We start from the raw sequence: 22,350 nt of genomic DNA, 5'->3' as shown, positions 1-22,350 counted from the left end.
CATTGCTTTCAATTCATTTTGGGGCTAATTTTTATTCTAAATCAGACAGCAAAATTCAACTTACCACATGGAGAAGAGATGTTTTACTTTGGAAGTTAGTAAATCTTGTAGCTTTACTACTACAACCCAGGATGAACGGGCAGGTTTCGTGTTGGAGTTGGTATCTTCAAAAAATGCCGTATCACCTTGCATCATTACTAAAATATTTAAGAATTATATTCTTTCTGAATTTCTTTATTTCATTCAGAAACTTCACAGCATGTTACTATTGATTTTTTTTTAAATTTCTATAGGGCCAAATTCCATATTTTTTACAAGTACACACTTGCTTTTTTATCAGACACTACAGTGATCTTCATTTTCTGTATGCTGAAGTCAACCTCTTTTGAATATTTAATACTGAAATTTCAGGTTCATTAACTGCAGTTAACTCTTTGTTGTTAACAGTTTAGTCTTTGTATAATTAACACTGTTGGCTATTTAGTACCCTGAAATCTAAATCTTGATCTTTTTTGCACGTCTGTTAGGGTTTCATATCAAAGCCAGGCCATTGCGTTTGGGCTATTCTGCCTCTGACAGGGGGGAAATCTGTGTTCCCTTGCTTAAGCCATAAAGATACCAGTGCCCCAGAAACATAGAAGTAAGATACTAGAAAGAGATTTTGCTAAATTAAGGAGGATGTGGACATGCTGGAAGGACACGAGCTGCAAAATATGCAGAGAAATGGACTTACAGCCAAGTTTGGATCTGAGGCTGGACAGAAGGCTTCTGTCCAGTCTTGTTATTACTGATTTCAGGTCACCTTTAAGATAAAAAAGCTTTCAGAAGTACTGTGTTCATCATATAATACATCATCTCTCAATTTTGCCTCTATCAAATAGGTGCGATTTTTTTTGGAGGTATGTAGAAGGCCACTCTTATCATGGCAAGCAATCCCAAGGAAATCGAAAAAAAGACAACAGAGATGTCAACTGAACTGCTTCTCCTTTTTCTATATATATATCTATGTATTCTTCTTTTTTGAGCCACGTGCACTTCTGTGGTCAGTTACAGCAGTAAATATTTTAGATGTAATGCTGGAATACCTACACAGCCGAACTCAGTGTTAATTTAAAGAGTTGTAACACCCAAGGGATAATTGTATACAATCAAGCCTCACAAGTAAATGAGGAAGCAGCTTACTTACAGAGACTATTTTGCTGGCAAGAAAGAAAATATTATTAAAATGAAAGTAACAAAGCCAGTATTATAAATAATTCAACAACTTCCCAAGTACATCACAGTTTTATGTTTTCTTGTGCTGCAGTGAGAGATGGAAGACTCTTCCACACCCCTGACAGCCTGCAAAGCCTCTTCTTCTCCTTTACTATAGCTACTACTTTCCCTTGTCAGCCTAGAAGTACAGTAAAAATTAGAAGCATTTACAAAGATCTTTCCTGTTTTTTTTCATCAAATACCCAGTGCTCCTGATGTAAGGATAAAGTTTTTATCCACAGGGGAAAATCAGAAGCAAATCAGGTAAATGCCTTGTTCAAGAAGCAGGGGTTGAACATCAGATCACAGGTTAAAACTAAAGAGGCTTTGTTCTACATTCATATCACTATTTTGTAATTATTCCACCACTTCAGCACTAGTGTTGGCAGCTAAAAATAACCTAATGAGGATATACATGAAGTTGGTCAAAGGGAGGTACAAGTGCCCTGATCACTTCAGAACTGACTAGAAGTTAAAGCATATTGTCACACTGAATAATCTCCACCGAAGAAATCAAGTCAAATTTTAATGTGAGTTTTTATTTATTCAAATCAGGCATGCTGCTACTGTGGGGCATGCTAATCAGTTACATTAAAGCTACTGCTTCTCATTGCTGCTCCTTGAAGCCTCTTCGAGTGTGCGGACACTCCACACTCCACAAGAACAGATACCTCCACAAGAACATGCAAAAGTCATGGCAGGGCATGCAGGCTAGCAATTCCTCCCAGCAGGCACCAAAAGCAGCTGTTATTTTAGTGTCAAAACCCTGAGCTCTTTCCTCCAAGAGACCTGAACATTTGATCCTCACTTACGAATATTTTCTCTCCAGAAAGAACAAGAAGAGATGGCCAAGCTGGGGAAAGAAATCAGGGAATGCTGTGAGGGGACGAAGGAAAAGGCAACCACACTGGAGAGTGAAGAAAAAGGACAACTGTCTGCTACTTCACCAAAACCGACCACTGAAAGGAGAAAAATAAGATAAAATTGATTACCAGCACCCAGACAGCAAGGTCTCTGCTCCAGGCCCCTACCAGTCACTGTCAGCAGTGCCTCTGGGACCTAGAAGAGTTTCACCTAAGCAAATCCCCAAGAATCTGGTCCATGACTTCTACACAGAGAAGTACTGGCAATGCCACAGGTGGAAAAAAATTCAAGTTTTCTGGATTTCTGTAATATAAAGGATGACTGATAATTATGACATGTTACACAACAACAGAACCCATGTAACACACATATTCAAGGCAAGTGCCCAGGTACCCACAACTGACAAATATTTTCAGTGAAGCAAAGTGCATCTTAGTATTTCATTCCATTAAATAAACAACCACACAGCATTGTATTGAAAAGAAAAGATTAGTATCAAGTTTCTTGGGAAGAACAGGGCAAGAGAATATGGACTGATAACTCCGACAGCATCATGGATAGCCACGTCTGGGTTCAGAAGCACCCTGAATGAAAAACTGCTGTAAGCCTGGCAGAAACTTAAACCTGAACTGTCTCTTATCCCTTTTCACACCTCTCAAACCAAGACAGAGGCCTATCTATGAAAGGTACAACTCCAGAAGATGTTATCTTTTGTGAATACCTCCAGCTCTGTGGTTACCTTCCCTGGAACCTGATGAGATGCATCCAAGAAGCCTGAGGGAACTGGCAGATGAAGTTTCTAACCCACAATTCGTCATACCAGAGAAGCTGGGGCAGTCCACTGAAAACTCCCACTGACAGGAAAAAGGGAAACTTGACTCCCATTTTTAGAAAGGGAATAAAGGAAGACCCAAGAAACTGCAGGCTGATCAATCTCACTTCTGTGCCTAGCAAGATCATGGAGCATATCCTCCTGGAAACTTTGCTAAGGTATTTGGAAAACAAAGGGGTGGTAGGTGACAGTCAGCATGGCTTCATTAAGGGCAAGTCTTGCACACCAAATTTGGTGGCATTCCATGAGGAGGTTACAGCACTGATGGATAGGGGATATTATTTACAGGGACTTGTGCAAAGTGCTTAACACCATTTCACATTACATCCTTGCCCCTAAATCAGAGAGGTGTGGATATGACAGATAGACCACTTGGCAGATAAGGAATTGAAGAATTAATTAAAGAATTAAAGAAATCAAACACTCTGAAAGTTGCAGATATAAGGAAGAAGTTCTTCACTACGAGGGTTCTGGATACTAGAACAGGTTGCCCAAAGAAGCTGTGGATGCCACATGGGACCCTGGGCAGCCTGATCTATCAAGAAGTGTCCCCAGCCATGGCAAGGGTTGAAACCAAATGGTCTTTAATGCCCCTTCCAACCTGAAGCATTCTATGACAATTAACAGGGAGAAGAGATTGTGTCAAAATTGCATTTGCTTCAGGGTCTTTCAAGCACCGCCACTGACCAATAACAATCTAAATCTGGAAAAGTACTTGCATGGAACCCTTGAATAGTAAAGTGGGAAGGAGGAAAGATGAAAAGGAGAATGCTTTTTAGTTGACTGGCTCTTGTTCTTCCATACAGGACAGTTGATCTTGCAGAGATATGAACTGAATAAAGACCTCCGTCTGCTGTCCTCAGTCATTTTGCCCATTTTTAGTTTTAAACTCTTCCTAGTTATGATAAGCAACAGCATCCACAAAACACTATTCCTGTGTCTGAGAAGCAGGAATAAAGTGATCACCCAAAATAGAATATACAGCATGGATCTGTGTGCACAAATGCATATGTAGCAACATAACATTCATTAAATAACACTGGTCTGAACTGTGCCAATCCCATTATTTAAGGCCAAGAGAGCATTGTTCATTTGCTAATTTATCCCTTTAAACATATTTCTCTTTGTATTTTTGCTTGTTTGGTTGGCTTTGTTTCTTGCTTTTTTCCTCCTGTGAAGTAAAATTAAAGGTCGGAGAGACTTTAATACCATCAAGAAAAAACTTCTCATACATCTAGACAGATTTTGCAACTATTTTATTAATGCGTAGTAGAAACGAAGGCTCCCTTTCAAAATAACAGTTCTTCAACCTACAGAGAGACTTTTAAAAAGAAGTTTTGCTCACACCTGCAGATTTCTGGAGCTGTCATTATGTAGTAAACGCCCCCCAATTCTGTACTGTTACCTACTCAAACAGACACAGTATGGTCCTACTGTAGCTGGTTTTAATTTCCACTGCCGTTACATTAATAGACACTAACAGCACAGTAATTCCCACTCGTTCTTTTCAAGGCGCAAAGAAACGCAACCCTCATCGGCACTGACTGTTTGCTGTAAGCTTTCCCATACCAAAAACATCCATGCAAACCCCTCGGAGACTGCGCTTGTTCCATTCCCCAGGCACGCAGCGCTCCCGGCCGCCTGAAGATTACCCGCACAAACATGGCACCCACCACATCCCTGTATATTTCGCAGTTGTTCACAAAAGTTCATTTTGTCTCGGTGCAGAGGCTGGCTAACCCGCATTGCACCTCGAGGGGAAAGCCGCGGCAGGGCGAAGCTGATCCGGCTGCGCGTACCAAGTCCGTTCTGGCTTTTTTCACAAGTAGAAAAATAAGGAGGAAAAAAAGAAAAAAACCAACTCCTTCCAATCTTTTGGGTTAAAATTAAACACAAAGGTGCCTGAGGGGAAGCTTTAACTAGTGTTCTGGGCAATTTACAGGGTTTGTATTCAGCGCTGGTCCTTAAAAGAGGCGATTAATTGCTATGGCAACCGAAGCATCACATGAGGCGCACTCGCTCCGTAATACAGTGCCTGCAGTGTGCCCGCTCACCCAAACACGCATCTCAACAGGGTGACAAACTCCTCAAGGGTCCGCATTGTTTGGCCGCAATTAATCCTTCATAATAGACCCTCTTCATTTGGGATAGGGGACTCTGTCCACCTTTCTCCTTCCTTTAGCAGGAAATATTGCAACTACGTTTCTTCCGTGTTTTGGAGTGCAGCTGTATGTAGTGGGAGAAGGAAGCAGGAAATGTTGGATATGCAGGATACAAAACCGTGGGAACATACACACTGGGATCCAAGTAGGAGTTCATTGTAATAATCTATGAATTAATCTTCCACCTTTACTGCTATTGTATTTCCTTCACTCATTTAATGGGTCCTTCATATGAACCAGATGCCTCATCTCTCAGTACATCATCACAGCATTTGCAAAAACACCTCATGTTTCTGCTATATCCACTCCTGCAAGCTAGTCCACTTTAAGGCACCTGGCAACCTCTGCATGCCTGAAACCAGAGCGGAGCCACAGCCATTAGCCAAAAGCAAGAAACAGCTTATTTCTATGTCACAGAAACATACTTCGATACAAAAAGACAAAACGAGAAAGATTTTTGCTATGTTTATGTTTCATCCCTCTGCTTCCAAAACTGGGATTCACACACCAACAGAACTGACCAGATACCTCTCCAGCTTCTTGCTCCCTCATTTTCCCATCAAACCACAAACTGCTTTTTGTGTGTGTGTATGCCTTTGGGTTTTTTTTTTTTTTGTTTTGTTTATTTATTGTTAGTTTTTAAATCAACTGGGCCCATAGTCTCACTAACAGAGAGATCTTCTCAGTCCATGCATGATAATTCAAATTGCCTCTGGGGCATACAATTTTTTTGCCCTCCCTATCAATCAGATACCAACCTGGACTGGACTGTATTTAATTACAAGCTGTTAAATTTTTAACTAAGAGCAATACTAATACTACTACTTTTGGGCTTCCCCAACACAGGACCAGTCCCAGCAGAAAGTCTGAGTTCCTGCTGGACAATAACCCAAAAGACAAAGAGGGAACACAGAATAAAATTAGGTTGGAAATAGATGATCTTAAAGGTCCGCTCCTACCTAAGCCATTCTATTCTATGATTCTAACTTGAAAAATTCCTGTGTTAGAACACAGGCCAAAGCAGAAAGAAAAACATTACAGCTACGTTTTCAGTACCGTTACAAAAAAAAAACAACAACACTGTTGTTAATTGTTAATACAATTAGCTCTGTAAGAAATGACACAAGCAGTTCTTCACAGGAACTGAAATGAAACTCTTATCCCAAGTCATACGAATGAAACCTACTGAAATTTCACTCCAGGGATCAAAAAATGGCCACCCACCACCAGGAACAAATATAACTTACAAAGAAACTCAAGCACAACCTCGTAAAAATTGATAGATTGCAATGTTCCAATTTTTAAGAAGTCACAACTGAAGAGGCCTTAAGGCTTGATCAGTAATTGCTATCCTTACCTTCATTTTTTTCAGTAGGGTCAGAACGAAGAACTGAGTAATGCATATGTTTCTTACTTGGACATGTTAATCCTTTACTTCTCTTCAGGAACAGCATACAAGCCTACAGTTTTATACCTATTATCTTTGACAAGATCAGTTTTCATCCTTAGCTCTTCTTGCCTGTGCTTGCCTGTGTGTTTGGTGCTCCAAACACAACAGCTTTACCTGTGCAGTGATAGAGAGAAATGGTGCAGCAATACTTTCCACAGCAATACTGACAAGTGAAATTATAACAGGATATAGGATGGATTCAGGAAAGGGGAGTAATAAAGAAACACTTGCAGCAAGTTGTCTTCAGAGTTGGTGTGATCTGTATTCCCAGAAGAAGTGCTGCTGTGACTGCTCCCAAAGGTAAGCAAATTGGTGGATGTTCTGTTCTTAAAAAATTATTTCTGTAACTTAAGCCATGGGACTCCTGATAAGATCATTCTGTCAGAGGAAAGGTTTTGGGAAAGAAAGCACATGGTTGTTGGCTCTGGGGAGCAACAGAAGAGAAACAGAGGCCAGAGAGCAACAACAGGCCCCCTAAGTCACATCAGCTAAACACAAATAGCTATTCACAGAGCTCAGTATAGAAGAATGCTATAATACAGTGCATGCCATTACAGCAAATGGGATAAACCAGTTCTGCAGCCACTGATCACTTGTTATTTTTTCTAATCAGCAGCAGGAGAGAAATTACTGCATACATTTCCAGAGAGATGAAAGTGAGTCATAAATTACAGAATCGCAGAATAGGGGCTGGAAGGGACCTCTGGAGATCATCTAGTCCAAACCCCTGGTAAAGCAGGTTCTCTACAGTAGGTCACACAGGAAAGTGTCTAGTTGAGTTTTTAATCTCTCCAGAGAAGGAGACTCCAAAGAAGGCAGTTTGTTTCAAGGCTCTGACACCTTCAAGTTAAAAGCTTTTTTCTCATTTTTATGGCAGCTTCCTATGTTCCAGATTGTGTCCATTGCCCTTTGTTCTGTCACTGTGCATTTTTGAAAAAATTCTGGCCAAACCATTTGACTCTTACCCCTTAGCTATTTATAAACAGTTAAAAGATCCCCTCTCAATCTTCTCCAGGCTGAATAGCCCCAGGCCTCTCAGCCTTTCCTCAAAACGAGATGCTCTAAGCCTCTCATTATCTCTCTAGCCCTCTGCTAGGCTCTCTCTACAAGATCTGTCTTTTTTGAACTAGAGATTTCAGAACTGGACACAGTACTCCAAATGTGGCTCCAAAGGGCAGCGTACAGGAGGAAGATCACCTCCCTCAATCTACTGGCTATGCTTTTTTAATGCGTCCTAGAATACCATTGCCTTCTTGGCCACAAAGGCACACTGCTGGCTCATGGCCAGTTTATTGTCCACCAAGACACCCAAGTCCTTCTCCACAGAGCTCCTTTCCAGCCCTTAGCCTGTACTGACACATGCAGTTATTGCTCTCCAGGTGTAGGACTCTACACTTGCCCTTGTTGTAACTCAAAGTTCCTCTGTTCGTCCAAGTCTCCACTCTATCCAGGTCCCAATGAATGACAGCACAGCCTTCTGGTGTCTCAGCCACTCCTCCCAGCTTTGTATCATCAGCAAACTTGCTGAGTGTGCATTCTATCCCTTCATCCAGGCCACTGATGAGGAAATTGAATAAAACTGGAATCAGTACCAACCCCTAGAGAATACCACTAGCTACAGGCCTCCAGCTAGACTCTGTACCACTGATCACAACCCTCTGAGCTCTGCCAGTCAACCAATTCTCAATCCACCTCAATGTCCACTTGTCTATCTCACACTTCCTAAGCTTACCTACAAAAATGTTAATGGGAGGCAGTGTCAAATGCCTTGCTGAAGTCAAAATACAGAACTTCCACTGCTCTCCCTTCATCTACCCAGCTGATCATGACATCACAGAAGGCTACCAGGTTGGCTGAGCATGATTTCCCTCTGGTGAATCCATGTTGACTACTCCTAATAACCTTCTTTTCTTCCACTTGCTTGGAGATAACATCCAGAATACAGTGTTCCATCATCTGCCCAAGGATAGAGACGAGGTTCAGTGCTTTCACCTCTGCTAGCTCCCTCAGCGCTAGTAGGTGCTTCCCATCATATGGAGACCATGGATCTGTGTGCATCAAGTATGCTCAGATGATTTCTGACCAGATCCCTCCTTGGCCAAGGAGAAATCCTCTATTCCCCAGACTATCCCTTATTTGTGGGGTCTAGTGTTCCCCACAGATCTGCATTCCTTTTACCATGAAAAATAATATCAGGGATAAGACTCCCTTTCCATCCTCTGGCAATAGGAAAATGTTTAGTACATTTACATTAACTTCTGCATAAGTTCACATCCTTGCTGATATCATTCCTGACTGCAAAAATAAAAGATGTAACAAGGATGGCTGAACAGATATCTCTGTGTAGTGCTGTTCATAGCCATCAGCACACCTTGTTCTCTCAGCCCCATCCAGGTTCATTCTATACATGTCGAGCCTTGCTCTATTTCTTCTATTTCTGTAGAAACACTTGGCTTCCTCCTCTCCAGTTGCTCTTTCCTCCAACCCCTGATTTAAGGGATGGAACATCTCTATGGTTGAGAAAGCTGGGATTGTTCAGCCTGGAAGAAGAGAAAGTTCTGGGGAGATCTGCTAGAGGTCTTTCAGTATTTAAAGGGGTGGGGGGAGGTATAAAAAAGAAGGGAGAGAATCTAACGAGGTCTATTGTGTTAGGTCAAGGGGAAATTATTTCAAACTACTAGAGGGGAGATTTAGACTAAATATAAGAAAAAAAGTAAAAACAGTGAAGCACTAGAAGAGGTTGCCCAGAGAAGTGGTAGATGCCCAGTCCCTATGGACATTCAAGATTCAAGGCTTAGTGGAAGTAGTCAGAGTAGCAGTAATTACACAGAGGTGAGACCTCCCCGTGGCAGTTCAAGAGACTGTCACTTAAGAGCAAGCTCATCCCTCACCATGACAGGTTGGCAGGAATCTTCCCAACTGGTAACTTACCACCCCTCCCAACAAATTCTGACTGCTTGCTTGGGAGTAGGCCATCAAGAAATTAAGTGGTGTCTTTTTGCCATCCTAGCTTTCTACAGTCTCCTGTGGAATCAAATCAATACATGTATGTACACTGCTCATATAAAGCCATATACTTGCACTGCAGGTACTGCACACAACAGCGGAAAGGTGCCACTCTCAGGAAGGACCACAGGTTCAGCTCCATCTTGTGACTCCTTCCCAGCCAGCAAAGGTCTGCAAGCAGCACAATGCACTGCATGGCAAGCTTCTGCTGGGATCAACTTCTTATCAGATGGTTGGGAAGAGGCAGGGCAAGAGAGGCAAGAGGCTGAGAGTGTGCAGCTGGAAGAGGAGCAGAGAGCATGACACACTGTGACAGCCCCAGCTGGTGCTGGCTAGTGTGTGCCAGGCTGGGGTTCTTTGCACACCCTAACTTTGTTCTCTGTCAGGAAACTGCTCAGGAGCACTGGCTGCCTCTGAGAAGCCACCTCTTTACCTCCCAAAGCCTCCACAGGCCACATGCATGGGTCATTTTGTTTCCTAGACAAAGTTTGCCTATAAGGTGTCAGAGATGCACAATGGGAACTGCAGCTTAGCTGCTTCTGAATGCTCTGGAACAGCTACTCTCTATTTTATAGCACTCTACAATATTTTAGAAGCATTAACTAATCAAAAACTCTTCCAGGTAGTTAAGTTTAAGTATCCTCATTTTACAGATGCTGAACCAGACCCAGAGAGGTTGAAAGATTTGACCAAGGCAAAAAAAATAAAAAATAAAAAAAATAAAAAAAAATTGGTGGCTAATTCTGGATGGTGAATCAGCAGCTGCTGTATGTAGCTTTTCACTGAGTCTCTCAGAAGGCAGGATTTCCCTTCAGGACCTGATGCAACATTTCCTGGAAGTAGAAAAGACAAAAGCCCTCCTCTTCCTGCCCATCCATGCAAACAGCTGGCTAAGCTGCTTTTTGCTACCAGCTCTCCACCACCTTTTGGTCAAATGCAGTCAACATGATGCAAATCATTACGCTCTACCTTCAGTCCCAACTTCCACAGTATCTGCGGGCATAAGGCATCACCCAAGCTTTCTAATTCCAACACCATCATACTTCCACCTGCATCATACATATTTAGGGTATTTTTCCCCTCTCTGTTTCCCATCTGAGATTGGAACTGCAGAAACAACCAAAAAAGAAAATAAACAATATTCTTTCCCTTCTTGCCTTGTATGAGTTATTTATTTGGGCCAGCCTCTGCAAAACTGTACGCTGCTGCTTCTCATACAAACACCACTGGTCCTGAAAGACAAATGCACACAGGGCTGCTCCTCAAAGGAAAACATGTAAATATAGGATACTTGACAGGCAACTATGTTGGAAGTTAAATTTGTAGCTTTGTTTCCTCTCTCACTTTGGACCTGCTATGCAGAAAGGCAGCCAAAAGGCATATCAAAGATTAGGTCTGGCCTCAGAACCCAGACCTTTCAAACGCAAGTTCCCGAATATTCCCCACTGAGCAGAATACAGTCATGAGTTTGCTAGTGCTTGATGCATGGTATTTTGCTAAAACAGAGCCCACAAACATGTGAAGAAAAATAATAAATCATTGGATTAAGAAAAAAAGACGAATTTGAAACTGTCAGATAGTGTGTATGCTTCAGAATAAACTGCTGCTAAATACTCTCAAGTGTAACAGTATTCTGGATGTAGAAAGACCATTCACAAATGTGAAAAGAAACTGGTATTGATTCTGTGGGCACATGTCTCAGTACATCTATAGGTTGTAAAAGTATGGGAATAAATCTAATATATTAATCTAGCTGAGTAATAATAAGTTCTATTAGCATGGTAATAGTTACCAAATCAATAAGAACGTACACTTTCAGACATCAAATTTAACAGAAACCATTCTGTGAGCTAGAATGTGCTAGAATTTATTCTATTATTATTTGTAACAGGATGTTAAATCAGTTACCTTTTGTAATTCATCTTAAAAGATCTCACTTGCTTTCCCACACAGGCATGCAGCCCTTTTTCCAAGTAAATTATTAGGGAATTACTTAATGTCTTTAACATGGGCAATCTCTTTAGAGCAGAAGAAACTGAATCCCAGAGACTTTTCTTGGAAATGCAACATAATTCTTCCAGTTCTATCAATCTTCCCATGACCACACTCACTTTGCATTCATGTGATTGGGCAGACTGGCCATTCTACCACTTGTCTGTTGTTTTGGTAGGCTGTTCACCTTTTTGTTTAAATAACAGAAAATCTGAATTTTCCTTTTCAATACCAGGGAATGGTACTTTCATACACTTTCTACAACTATCACACCACCATGACTTCCTGCTTCTAGACCCCTAAGAGTCTACATTTGCATTCCACTGTACCTCTTCAAAGATTTGGCATGCTGGACTCAAAAAACACTTAACTATACTGTCTAAGAGAAATAAAAGAAAAATGCTGTTGAGTGCTAACTGGAAGCAAGGCAGTTTTGGTAGAAAAACCTCAAAAAGAGGCAAAAGAGCAAGGTCTCCAGGGCCACACACAGATTTTGTCCACTACTGGAAGAACTGGACTTCTGCAAATTGAAATTCCTGAAAAACACCTGTTTTTTCTACAAAGCATCCCCAGCAGTATGTATGTGTCAGGAAGTTTCCTGCAAGGCTCAGATAGATCAAGCAGGAAAAGGATGCACTCCAATCTGACCTCTTCTATTTGCCATTACCGACAAGGTAATTCCCTGAAGACAGAGAGACTGAAACTTCTTGCAGAAGGATAAGCTAACAAGCAGCCAACCTGAAAACACAGAAGAGAGGTCCACCTGAAAGCATTACATCCCACGTCACAAGGCTGTACAGAAAAACTGCTTTGCAGATGGTAGATTTCCCTATCAAGTTAGATGAAGACTGTCAGCTTTTTCTGCCTGACAGTACTTAAACCTCATTCCTAGACTGCTGAAAATTGTATCTACAATATTAAAATTTTATTTCCTTCAAGTATCAAATCCCATAACCGTTAAAGTATTTTCCAGCTCCATGCTCAGCTTTTCACAGCCTACTTGGTATTTGCTGTCCTTGCTCACTCTGAGTCTACCCAGGACAGTCCATACAGATCTGAATACACTGGCAGTGGGGAGTTAAAAATCAAAATCTAAAGCATATTGTGCCTGTAGCAGAGAGAGAAAAGGAGAAGCAACACTTGGTCTGTTTCATTATGACTCTCAGCTTCTAGTAAGAAGAGATTTCAGGAGGTAAATGGCCCAAATCAGGCTACAGAAGCCATGGTAAACACAGAGATGCTTAAATTCCCCAAAATATCTGGGCTAAGAATAATCACAGCATAATTCATTTAATTTTATCAAGTATTTTCCAGCACTTATCATCCCAAGGCTAGGGACAGCATAGAGCCACTGCATCCTAAGACAGCAGCAGTAGCACCTAGGTGGGTAATCTAGGTGGATCCAAATCTGGGTAAAGAACAGAAAGCATACAGCTGTGTACAGCTTACTCCTTATCCCTCCTGGAGCATTGGGCCATGGCCAGTCCAAGATTAACCTCATGCCTCCTGTCTGTGATTCACATCCCTGAAGCTACTCTTTGAGTAAGACTGCTACCTCCTTTAATCAAATACAGGCAGATATCTGCCCCACTTTCATCTTGTAGCCACAAACTCCTTCAGCCCACAAACTCTCTTTCTGGCTTAAAGAACTTGAGCTGGCAGTTCTGAGTCCAGTAGCACATAAAGGATTGGAATTTAATTGTTAGGCAGGAGAGAGACAGCAGTGGAGCAGCAGAGCTCACTGCTGAAATCCTTCCCCCGAAATGAGCTGAATGAAGAGGCACCCAAGCAGGGAGCACAACCCAGGTACCTGCCCTCACCACTGGCAGCTGCACACCAACCATGTGCAAGATGAGACAAAGTCATGAGAATGAATGTGGCACAGAGACAGCACTATTTTGAAAGCATGCAGCCTCATAAAATGTTGTAAAGCAGGCTCCTGGACACGCAGCAACATTTTCTTTGACAAAAGAGGGCCAGAGAGGGCTAAGTAAACTGAAGATCATCACTATAAATGCTTCAGATTTTGTTTTTGTTCTGTCATCAGCTAATACTGGCTTACAGGTTGCAGTTAACATTAGGGCTCTGGAGGTAACAATTATTGTCTTGCTACTGGACAAAAATTATCTCATTTATCTGTATTAAAGATGCAGCAATCTGTTTCAAGCATAGAGTGCTTTGTAAATGAACACCTTGAAGCCTGAAATGCCTAGGGAGATGAGCCAGGCAAAAAGCCCCTATTGGTTCCAAACTTTTCAACATTAAAACTTTTTCCATTTTGTGTTAGGAAAAGACCCTTCATCCGAAGTGAGCTTCACCATTCAGGTGTCCACAGCAACCCTCAGGGATGAGGAAAAATGGAGTTAAACCTGGTATCTCGCGTAAGGATTCGCATCACCAGACTACCATGAAGTCTTGCTTGCCCTTTGTCCAAATAATCTAGTCTGGACAAAAGAAACTTCTGTGCACATGCAGTCATGAGAAAATATCCTTCTTTCCCAGGTTTTAACTCATTTACATTGCATAAAAATTATAGCTGAAGAGAGGACTCTCCATCCAGACCTTAAGCTCCTGTGCATCACCATGCACTGCCTCAGCTCAGACCTGTCCAAATATGGAACATGGCCTCCCACATCTCTACAGGATAAGCCAGACTAAGAAACTGACTCTCACACTAGCAAGAAACTGAACTTAAAGGCTGAGATGACTGCCCCTGCCACAAACAGAAGGCTGGCTTAGTAAGTGCCACTGTATTTTACAGTGGAATTGTATCATTTGAGAATGGGTCTTTACCGTGAACTCCAGCATCATGCTCCCAGTGCTGGAAATCTTTTGGTGCCTCTGAGAAAAAATGATGGAAAAGAATATGTATTGAAACAATGCTTTCTTAAAGCATGAGAGAAATTAAGTCAGAGAAAGCTGATAGACAAGCTTCAAAACAAACAAACAAAAAAAAGTCCTGAAGGGACAGATGACAGACATAAATAAGCACAGACAGGTAGATCAGGTGGTTCACTACATGAATTTCACAATTCCCTACACTTACACACATTACAGTCATAACGATTTATGAGTCCCTATACAACTTCTCTTGCAATAAGTGATTCCAGCTGAGCTCAAGCTCAGCTCCCAAGACTTCGAGCATGGGTTTTCTCATTGTTGGGTTTGAGGGGATGATTTTTTGCGGTTTTTTAAAACTCAGAGTTCTTCAGCAAGTTCATTTTCCTCTGCTTTCTTGGTAATTAGCCCTAATCAGTATTCAAGTGCTGATTTGGAAGGCTATCTGCTGACTTAAAGGAAGAGAACACCTCAGTAATAGCCCCAGTGTTCCCCTCTGCCAGCAGAAACAGTAGCGATAAGGACAGAGACTCCAGCCATCCCAAAGGAGAGGGAGCCACAAAGAACCCTACTGATCATTGCTGGCATCTGGCCTTCCCCTCATTAGCACATTAAAGCTGCTCTGTCCATCCCATAAGAGCCACTCTGTCCATTCCTCCAGCTCTCTCTATGGAGCCATTTACAGCGCCGCTCTTTTGAAACCCCTCTGGTTCAAGAGGCAGTAACCCCTTCCCAAAGCCTGCAGCACAGCCAGTATCAAAAATTCTCACTCACCAACAGGCATCCAGTAAGAACAGACCTTCCGAACGCCGGACATAGATGGATGAAACTCATGTATTTCACCTTGCCAAATCGCCTCTCCTAAGAAAAGTCTCTTCCCAATCATCACGGGGGCTTCTGATTTCATTTGAAAGAGTGCTTGTTGCATTCAACCTCCATGCTTCAAACAATTCCCATTTCAGGTCTGGACTGACAAGGCTTGTATCTCGTTAGGCACAAATTTCCAGGAACAAAAGAAAAGCAAAGGGAACAGAGCTGGGGGACATTAACTGTGAAACCATGCTCACACACTTGGTCTTGTACTTGGACAGACTTCTAGCACCTGCTACAGCAGCAATACTAAAGCTTTATCTTGTCTTCACTCGTAAATCAAAGCATCTTAAAAGTGAGCTGTGGCATGCCAATAAGCATGCATTCACTGAAATAAGTTGTTTGGGGAAGGTGAAAAGCATCATTTCCTCTGATTTCACAGGTATTTCCCTTATGCACCCAAATTATTGGGAACATAGCTAATGCACAGAGGCCTCTTGCTTTCAAAGTGGTTATTACAAATGGACTAATGAGAAACAGAAACACTGGACAACATTTTACTGGTTGGATTTTACAGTGTTCTGCTTTTAAAGGATGCTTTCCAAGGACAGACGTGACCTCCCACCCCCCACCAAAAAGAATAAAAATGACAGGTACAAGAAAGCCAACCTACCTGCTTTGCCTGTGCTCTGAACTCATTTTCTTTGACTCATTTCAAAATGGTATAAAATTTTTACCTAAAAAGAGAGCTACAGCTGCCTGAATTGGGCTCAGATTTTCTTCTATAGCTACTGTTATTCTGGGCAGACACTGAGAGATATTTGTACTTTTTAAGAACAAAATTCCCCAAGGAAGCCAGCCGTTTTTGGATTGAAGAAGAAAGTGAAGCAATTGAAGGTTATGAATACTCACTCTTTCTGAAATTTCAGAAATAATATATCTGATCTTTGACCTGCTTTTCATTAAGGAAAAAACGCCATGAATTATTTGGTTTGTTCGCTACCCTGATCAGTCAACTGAAAGATGGTACTACTTTAGGGCAATGAAATATATTGCCTCGATTTCATTTTTTTACTACATAAACTCTACCAGGTTTACTATGTGAATATATACTATAAGAAGAAAAAAATCACTGGGTTATAGCTTTTACAACTTGCAGTGTAATTTAAACAGCTCTCATCTCTAAGGAGTTAGTAGCCGTACAAACAGTTCAGGCTGAAAGTTAGTCAGCTACTAGGCCAAGTCCTTCCTGAGCTCCATTACAAAGGATGAACTGGTCCTGCAACATACTAAAACGGCAGAAGTTCTACTCAGACTGTACGTAAACACCTGGGCTTTCTGATGAGAAGAATCAATTTGTATCTAAACTACTTTTATTTGCTACATTTTGTTCATTTTGATAATAAATCACTGCCTAGCTTAATGAATTATATTTATTAGCAGCAATATTTTTTCTTCCGTCTTTTATGAAAGGTAATGGTAATCAGACCTACACTGGTTTATGCCCAGGGCCAAAATTTATCTGAGAAAGTGAATAAATGGGCAGAGAAGTAAAGGGACTTGCACTGTCCCAAAGAAAGCTCTCAGCATTCCTGAGAGCAGAGAACATACCCACAAAGCCACTGAAAAGGTGACATGGGTCTGAGATTGTGCTCCTGCTATTATCAGGCAGCAAACTGATCAGTCTCTAGTACTCTGGTATGATTTGAGGAAACTTTTGAAAACTGCAAAGCACCATTTACAAATAGCAAGAACAAGCATGCAAAGATATCCTTGAAACAATGAGATAAGCCACAGTTAAACGTTATGGCAACTATTCCTCATGAATGTGCTGAAGGGCAGAAGCAGGCAAGCCCAGAATTATGCCCATGCCAACCAGCTTGGTAGGAAGGTCCTTGGTAGGAAAAAGTAATTCAATAGTGGAGACATGGATATCATTCTCAGTTCATTGGTGTGGCTCTAGTTTAGGCGGTGGTTGTTTTTAATTTGTGGAGTTTGCTTCTTCTCTTTTCTCTCCCTCTTTTTTTTTTTTTTCTTTCTTTTTTTTTTTTTTTTTTTTTTTTTTTTTTTTTTTTTTTTTTTTTTTTTTTGTATCCTGGAACTATCCTTTTTACTTAGGTTAAATAACTTTGACATAGTATCTAAAGACATACATTCATTTTTCTTGCAAGAACGTCTTCATTCCTTGTCCTTGTGTGTAGGACTACAGAGGTAATGTTCACCTATAAGCAGTTACCTGATTTTAGACACTCATTCAAATAAATAATTTGCAAGAATCCCCCCAGGAGACCATTTAGCAACCTGTTCCCCTGTGATTCAGCAATTTTTCCCTTTTTTCTTGCTTCCTGTTGGAGGTGGGAGGCAACATGGGGCAGGTGAGTCACCACTCATTAGGTGACTTCCACAAGCAGACAGGTTGGTAGAGTCCAATTCTGGCTTCACAGAGGCGGTGCAGAAGAAAGCAAGTAGACAGCCAGAATATTTTCTTCCCTCCCCTTCAACATATCAGGACAGAGTTGGTGAAGGACAGCTGCTGAGTAAATACCACAAGAAAGGCATAGGGCAGCAGGGATTCATAGACCACAGATGTGAGTCATAGGTCCAGGGATGTATTTCTGATATGTAATCACTACAGTTCCCCCTTACTGAAATGTCTATTCAGCCATCCTCTCAGACTTCAAGGGTAACAGCTTGTTCGAATGTAGCAGAACGTAGTAGGTTCTTCTTACCATTACCACCAGCTCAGAATTGACTTCCAAACTATTCCAGTAAATCCTACCTGGCATCTCCAGCTCTCCTTGATTCTGGCCCTTCAGTTTTGTTTCACTTTGGTCTTCAGTTCTGGCCAGCATTTGCTCTGATTACTGAATTGCACTTTTGAAGTCGGCCAATGCTGCCCTCCATGAATTACCTCCTTCTCAGGCACTCCTAAGGGGTTCTTCCAGGGTTTCTCTGTTACCTTGGGACCACTGAGCAAACAGGGAGCAGGGACTGGAAGGTGAAGCTAAATGTTTCCATAACTTGAAAAGTAATTTTAAAAGAAGCCTTGGAAGGCACCCAGAACCCAGGTAACTAAACTTCCACTACACAGCAAGACAGGAACAGCCCTCAGTTTCTGTGAGTGCCTGCTCCATTCTCCCACTTCTTCCCCTCTGACCATAATAGTTGCAAATAGGTTTCTGGCGACCCCAGCTGTCCTCAACCTGTTATGTTGTCTGTTAGTCTTAGGAACATCCCCATTAGCAGAAAACAGGAAGGAGCACATTTTCAACTGAAGGAGTCAGTCAGTAGCCTTCCACAAACAGTTCTCAAGCAAACAGTACTCACAAAGTACAGGCAGCATGGACAAAGTGCTACCAGTAGAACAACACTAACTGCAGAATCCAAAACTTGGTTTGAGCTGGGCTTCTACCTAGAATCAGAATTGTTTGAGTGGGAAGGGACCTCTAAGCCCACCCAGTCCCAGCCCCCTGCTATGGGCAGGGCTTGAACCCCCCCAGCTCAGGCTGCCCAGGGCCCCATCCAAATTGGCCTTGAGTGCCTCCGGGGATGGGGCACCACAGCTTCTCTGGGCAGCTATGCCAGTGCCTCACTGCTCTCCAAGTAAAGCATTTCTTCCTAACACCATGCCTAAGTATTTCCTCTTTCAGTTAAAAACAATTATCCATCCTGCTATCGCTACAGGCCCTAATAACTCTCTTTGTATGTGCAACACAATATTTCTTCCTTTCTCCTTACACGTTTGCATGCTATTGTGTTCATAGAAGATGAAAGCATAAACAGTGTGTCAGGTTTCATTTCACTGTACTGACAGAAATACAGTAGAAAAGCCATGACATTACACAGTGCACAATCCTTAGCTCCTTAATTTCTCCTTCTTGAAGGAACCCTCACTCAGGCAAAATTTCCTTTCGCACAGGTTTCGGGATGGGCTAAGGATTTTCTTAAACAAAGAAAAGGCTGCCTTAGTACTCCACAAGAACAAGTTTTCTCCCATGCATTTGGGAAGATTTGCTTCATTACAGATGGGAAAAGCACATGATTGCCAAGAAGTGATGGGGTTGCTGCCCATGGGAGTGCTTCTTGGGACAGTGGGAGGTCTGGGCTGTAAATCGATCAGAACATAGACAAGCTTTCACCATCAGAGCCAATTTTTATCCTTCTCTCCTTTCAAAAAATCTAGATGTCATATTTTCAATAACATATATATGCCAACAAACACCAACCAGACTCACAATATACAGCTGAGAGTCATATCTAATACACACGAGCACGGGAAGTCCTTCCATTCTTTGTGTCAACCCAGAACCCCCAGCCATGCAGTGAGGTGGCTCTACGAGATCACCACTATTGCTGTACGAAGACCCTCTCCACACCTTCACCCACCTTCTGTTGCCCCAAGAACTTTCCATCCCAGCACCACATCCTAAAGCTAGCAGCCCTGTGGAAGGACTGCAACGTTCTGCCAGTGCAAAGCACTGGTGGGGTGGCAGTCATGGGACAGAGGAACAGAGCGGGTTGTACTGCATGGGGAGTTGCAAATGTGCATGTATGAGAAAATGTTTGAGTTTGTCCGAGTTCTTGTTTCAACTATTTTTTTAACAAAGGGTAAATATTTCATCCCTCTCCGATGCTTCTGAGGTCCGCCTAGAAAGGTAACAGGTAATTAATTGCATATAATTGCACTGATCTGCGAGCAATGAGACAAACTGCCCCAGGTATTTGTAACAAAGACTCCTAGATAAGATAAGATAAACTCTTAATGTTTAAAGCCTGGAAGAATCAGGGAGCTCCATCTCCAAACTCAGTATATCAGGGAAGAAGAGCTGAGGTTTCCTGAGTAGCTCACCCGTACCCAAAACTAGAGAGGTCACAAAGACATCGCACGGTGCGCGCGCCCCGCGAGGAGGGCTAGCCGGGCAGCAGCGATGGCTCCGGGCGGCCCTTCAGACAGAAGCTCGAGGGCTCCTTCTGGAGAAGCGCAACCGGTTGGGCTCGGATGAACACCGCTCGGCAGTAACAACTCGCACCTGACCAAACGCAGCGCAGAAGAAACAATCCGCAAAGAGGAGAGCAGCCAGAGCAGCGGTGCGACGACGGTTCCTGCGTGGCATCCTGCGGTTTCGGTACCCTTATGGTTGCGATGCCCAACAGCACACATCGACCACCCGGCTCTCGCGGTCCGCACGCGCTTCTCCCCGGCTGCGCGCTAACGCCGCGCGCCGGCGGCGGCAGTTCCGCGCTCCCTCCGCCCGCTCCCCCGCAGCTCCCTCGGGCACGGCCGCTCTGCCCCGGGACACGCCGCGCCCGGCCCCGGCCCTAGCCTCACCTGTTCAGCACTTTCCTGATCCGCTGGCGCACGCCGTTGGAGGGCGCGGAGATGCCGCTCCTGGCGCCACCGCCCTCGGCCGGCAGGTTCTCGATGGTGGCCACGACATGGTTGGGCTGCGGCGGGAGGTGCGGCGGCGGCGGCGGCTGCGGCGGCGGCGGGTGCCGGGGGTGGCGGTGGCGCTCCGGGGAGAGCATCGCGGCGGGGCTGCGCCTTAGCGGCGAGCGGAGTGCATCCCGGCCGGTGCGGCGGGCGCTGCTGCTGCTGCCGCGGCTTCCGGGCAGCGCCGGACCCTCGCCCGCTCCTCCCTCACCGAGCTGCCATGCAGCGAGGGGCGGGCTGCCGCCGCCAGCGAGTGCCGCTCACGCTCTACGGAGCGGCGGCAGTTTGGCGACACTCCTCCCGCCGCCGCCGCCGGCGCCCACACCCCCTCCGCGCAACCGCTCCTTCCCGGCTGCCGCGCCGGCCCGACCCCTTTGTTCCAGCCCGCCGCCGCCCCGCGCGCCCCGGCGCTCCTGTGCAGACCCGCGGCCGCGTGCGGCGGCGCCCGCCCCCGGGAGCGCTGCAGCAGCCTGGCCGCAAGGGGGCGCCGCAGCACTCGACTCGCGGCTCTCACGCCGCCCTCAGGGCGCCGTCGGCCCGAGGCAGCATGGGGCACGAGGGCTTGGAGCACGGTCGGATGGGCTCGGGCTTTGCTCCGCTGCCTCCTCTTCTTCTCGTAAATTTCCTTTTGCCTACAGCTAGGCAACACGGTATTGTGTTCATTTGCACCTGCGATGCTGAGTTCTAAGGAACTATCACATGCTTTCCCCTCAAAACACAGCGTGGCGTGTCTCCAGTCTATTAGGAAAGTGTAGATAAAACACGCTTCTGGAAAGCTCTCTTGCTCTCGCACAGCTGCCAGGCTTGGAGCTGGCATCCAGGTGGGATTATCAGCTCTGTGGCCCTTCACGGAACTAGAGCAAAAGCGCTCTAGTGAACTAGAAGTGACTGAGACCTGTGAGTGCATCTCTTAAGTATTAGAAGTATCTCTGAAAATAAATAGGAGGAGCTTTTAAACTCTCTATTCTAAACTATTTCATTTAAAACTTCTAATTAGACTCTCAGATAAGCTTACGTGTATACATACTTGTTAAATCAATCATATATCTGAAGTGTCAACTCTTTGAAAGGGTAGACAACAGCAGGACAAGGGGAAATGGCTTTAAGTCAAGGGAGGGAAGGTTTAGGTTGGATGTCAGGGGGAAGTTCTTTACAGAGAGAGTGGTGAGGTGCTGGAACAGGCTGCCCAGAGAGGTTGTCGATGCCCTGTCCATGGAGGTGTTCAAGGCCAGGTTGGATGGGGCCCTGGGCAGCCTGGTCTAGTATTAAATGGGGAGGTTGGTGGCCCTGCCTGTGGCAGGGGAGTTGGGGAGTCATGATCCTTGAGGTCCCTTCCAACCCTGGCCATTCTGTGGTTCTGAGATTCTGTAATTCTGTGATATATCACCTTATAATTTCACAAATAAATTTTAATTCCTGTAATTTAAATATGTTTGAAATTTCATCTTTTCCATCCTGTTGTTCCTCCCTATTTATTTTTGTCGGGTTCCTTTCATTACTTTCCTGTTTGTGTGAAACCTACACAAAGCCATTGAGGTGAGAGGAGCATCTGCGGAAAGCAGGGAAATGCAGCGATAAAACTGTGGAGTGTTCCCCAAGGAAATCAGTTAGACTCAATACTTGAAATTACTTTTGCTTTTTTTTTTTCCTTCTTAATGACTAGATTTCAGGTTGGTAATGTCTGTTTATGGGAACTATTCCTTTTGCCAAT

General features: G+C 43.7%; 1 protein-coding gene across 2 annotated transcripts in view; it reads right to left on the bottom strand.

Moving 5' to 3' along the window:
* Positions 1-21,033, bottom strand: part of SLC35F1 (solute carrier family 35 member F1) — a 231,385-nt gene extending 210,352 nt beyond the window's left edge. The window contains exon 1 of one of the 2 annotated variants that reach the window (XM_048935986.1): positions 20,538-21,033. In XM_048935986.1, the coding sequence (XP_048791943.1) occupies positions 20,538-20,734 (197 nt within the window). In that variant the 5' untranslated portion in view covers positions 20,735-21,033. The remainder of the gene's footprint in view (positions 1-20,537) is intronic. The other variant, XM_048935985.1, reaches the window with a different exon arrangement.
* Between the last annotated feature and the right edge of the window lie 1,317 nt (positions 21,034-22,350).

Source organism: Lagopus muta, chromosome 2 (genome assembly GCF_023343835.1).
Source record: "Lagopus muta isolate bLagMut1 chromosome 2, bLagMut1 primary, whole genome shotgun sequence".
Lineage (NCBI taxonomy): Eukaryota > Metazoa > Chordata > Aves > Galliformes > Phasianidae > Lagopus > Lagopus muta.
This window is presented reverse-complemented; position numbering and strand designations above follow the sequence as displayed.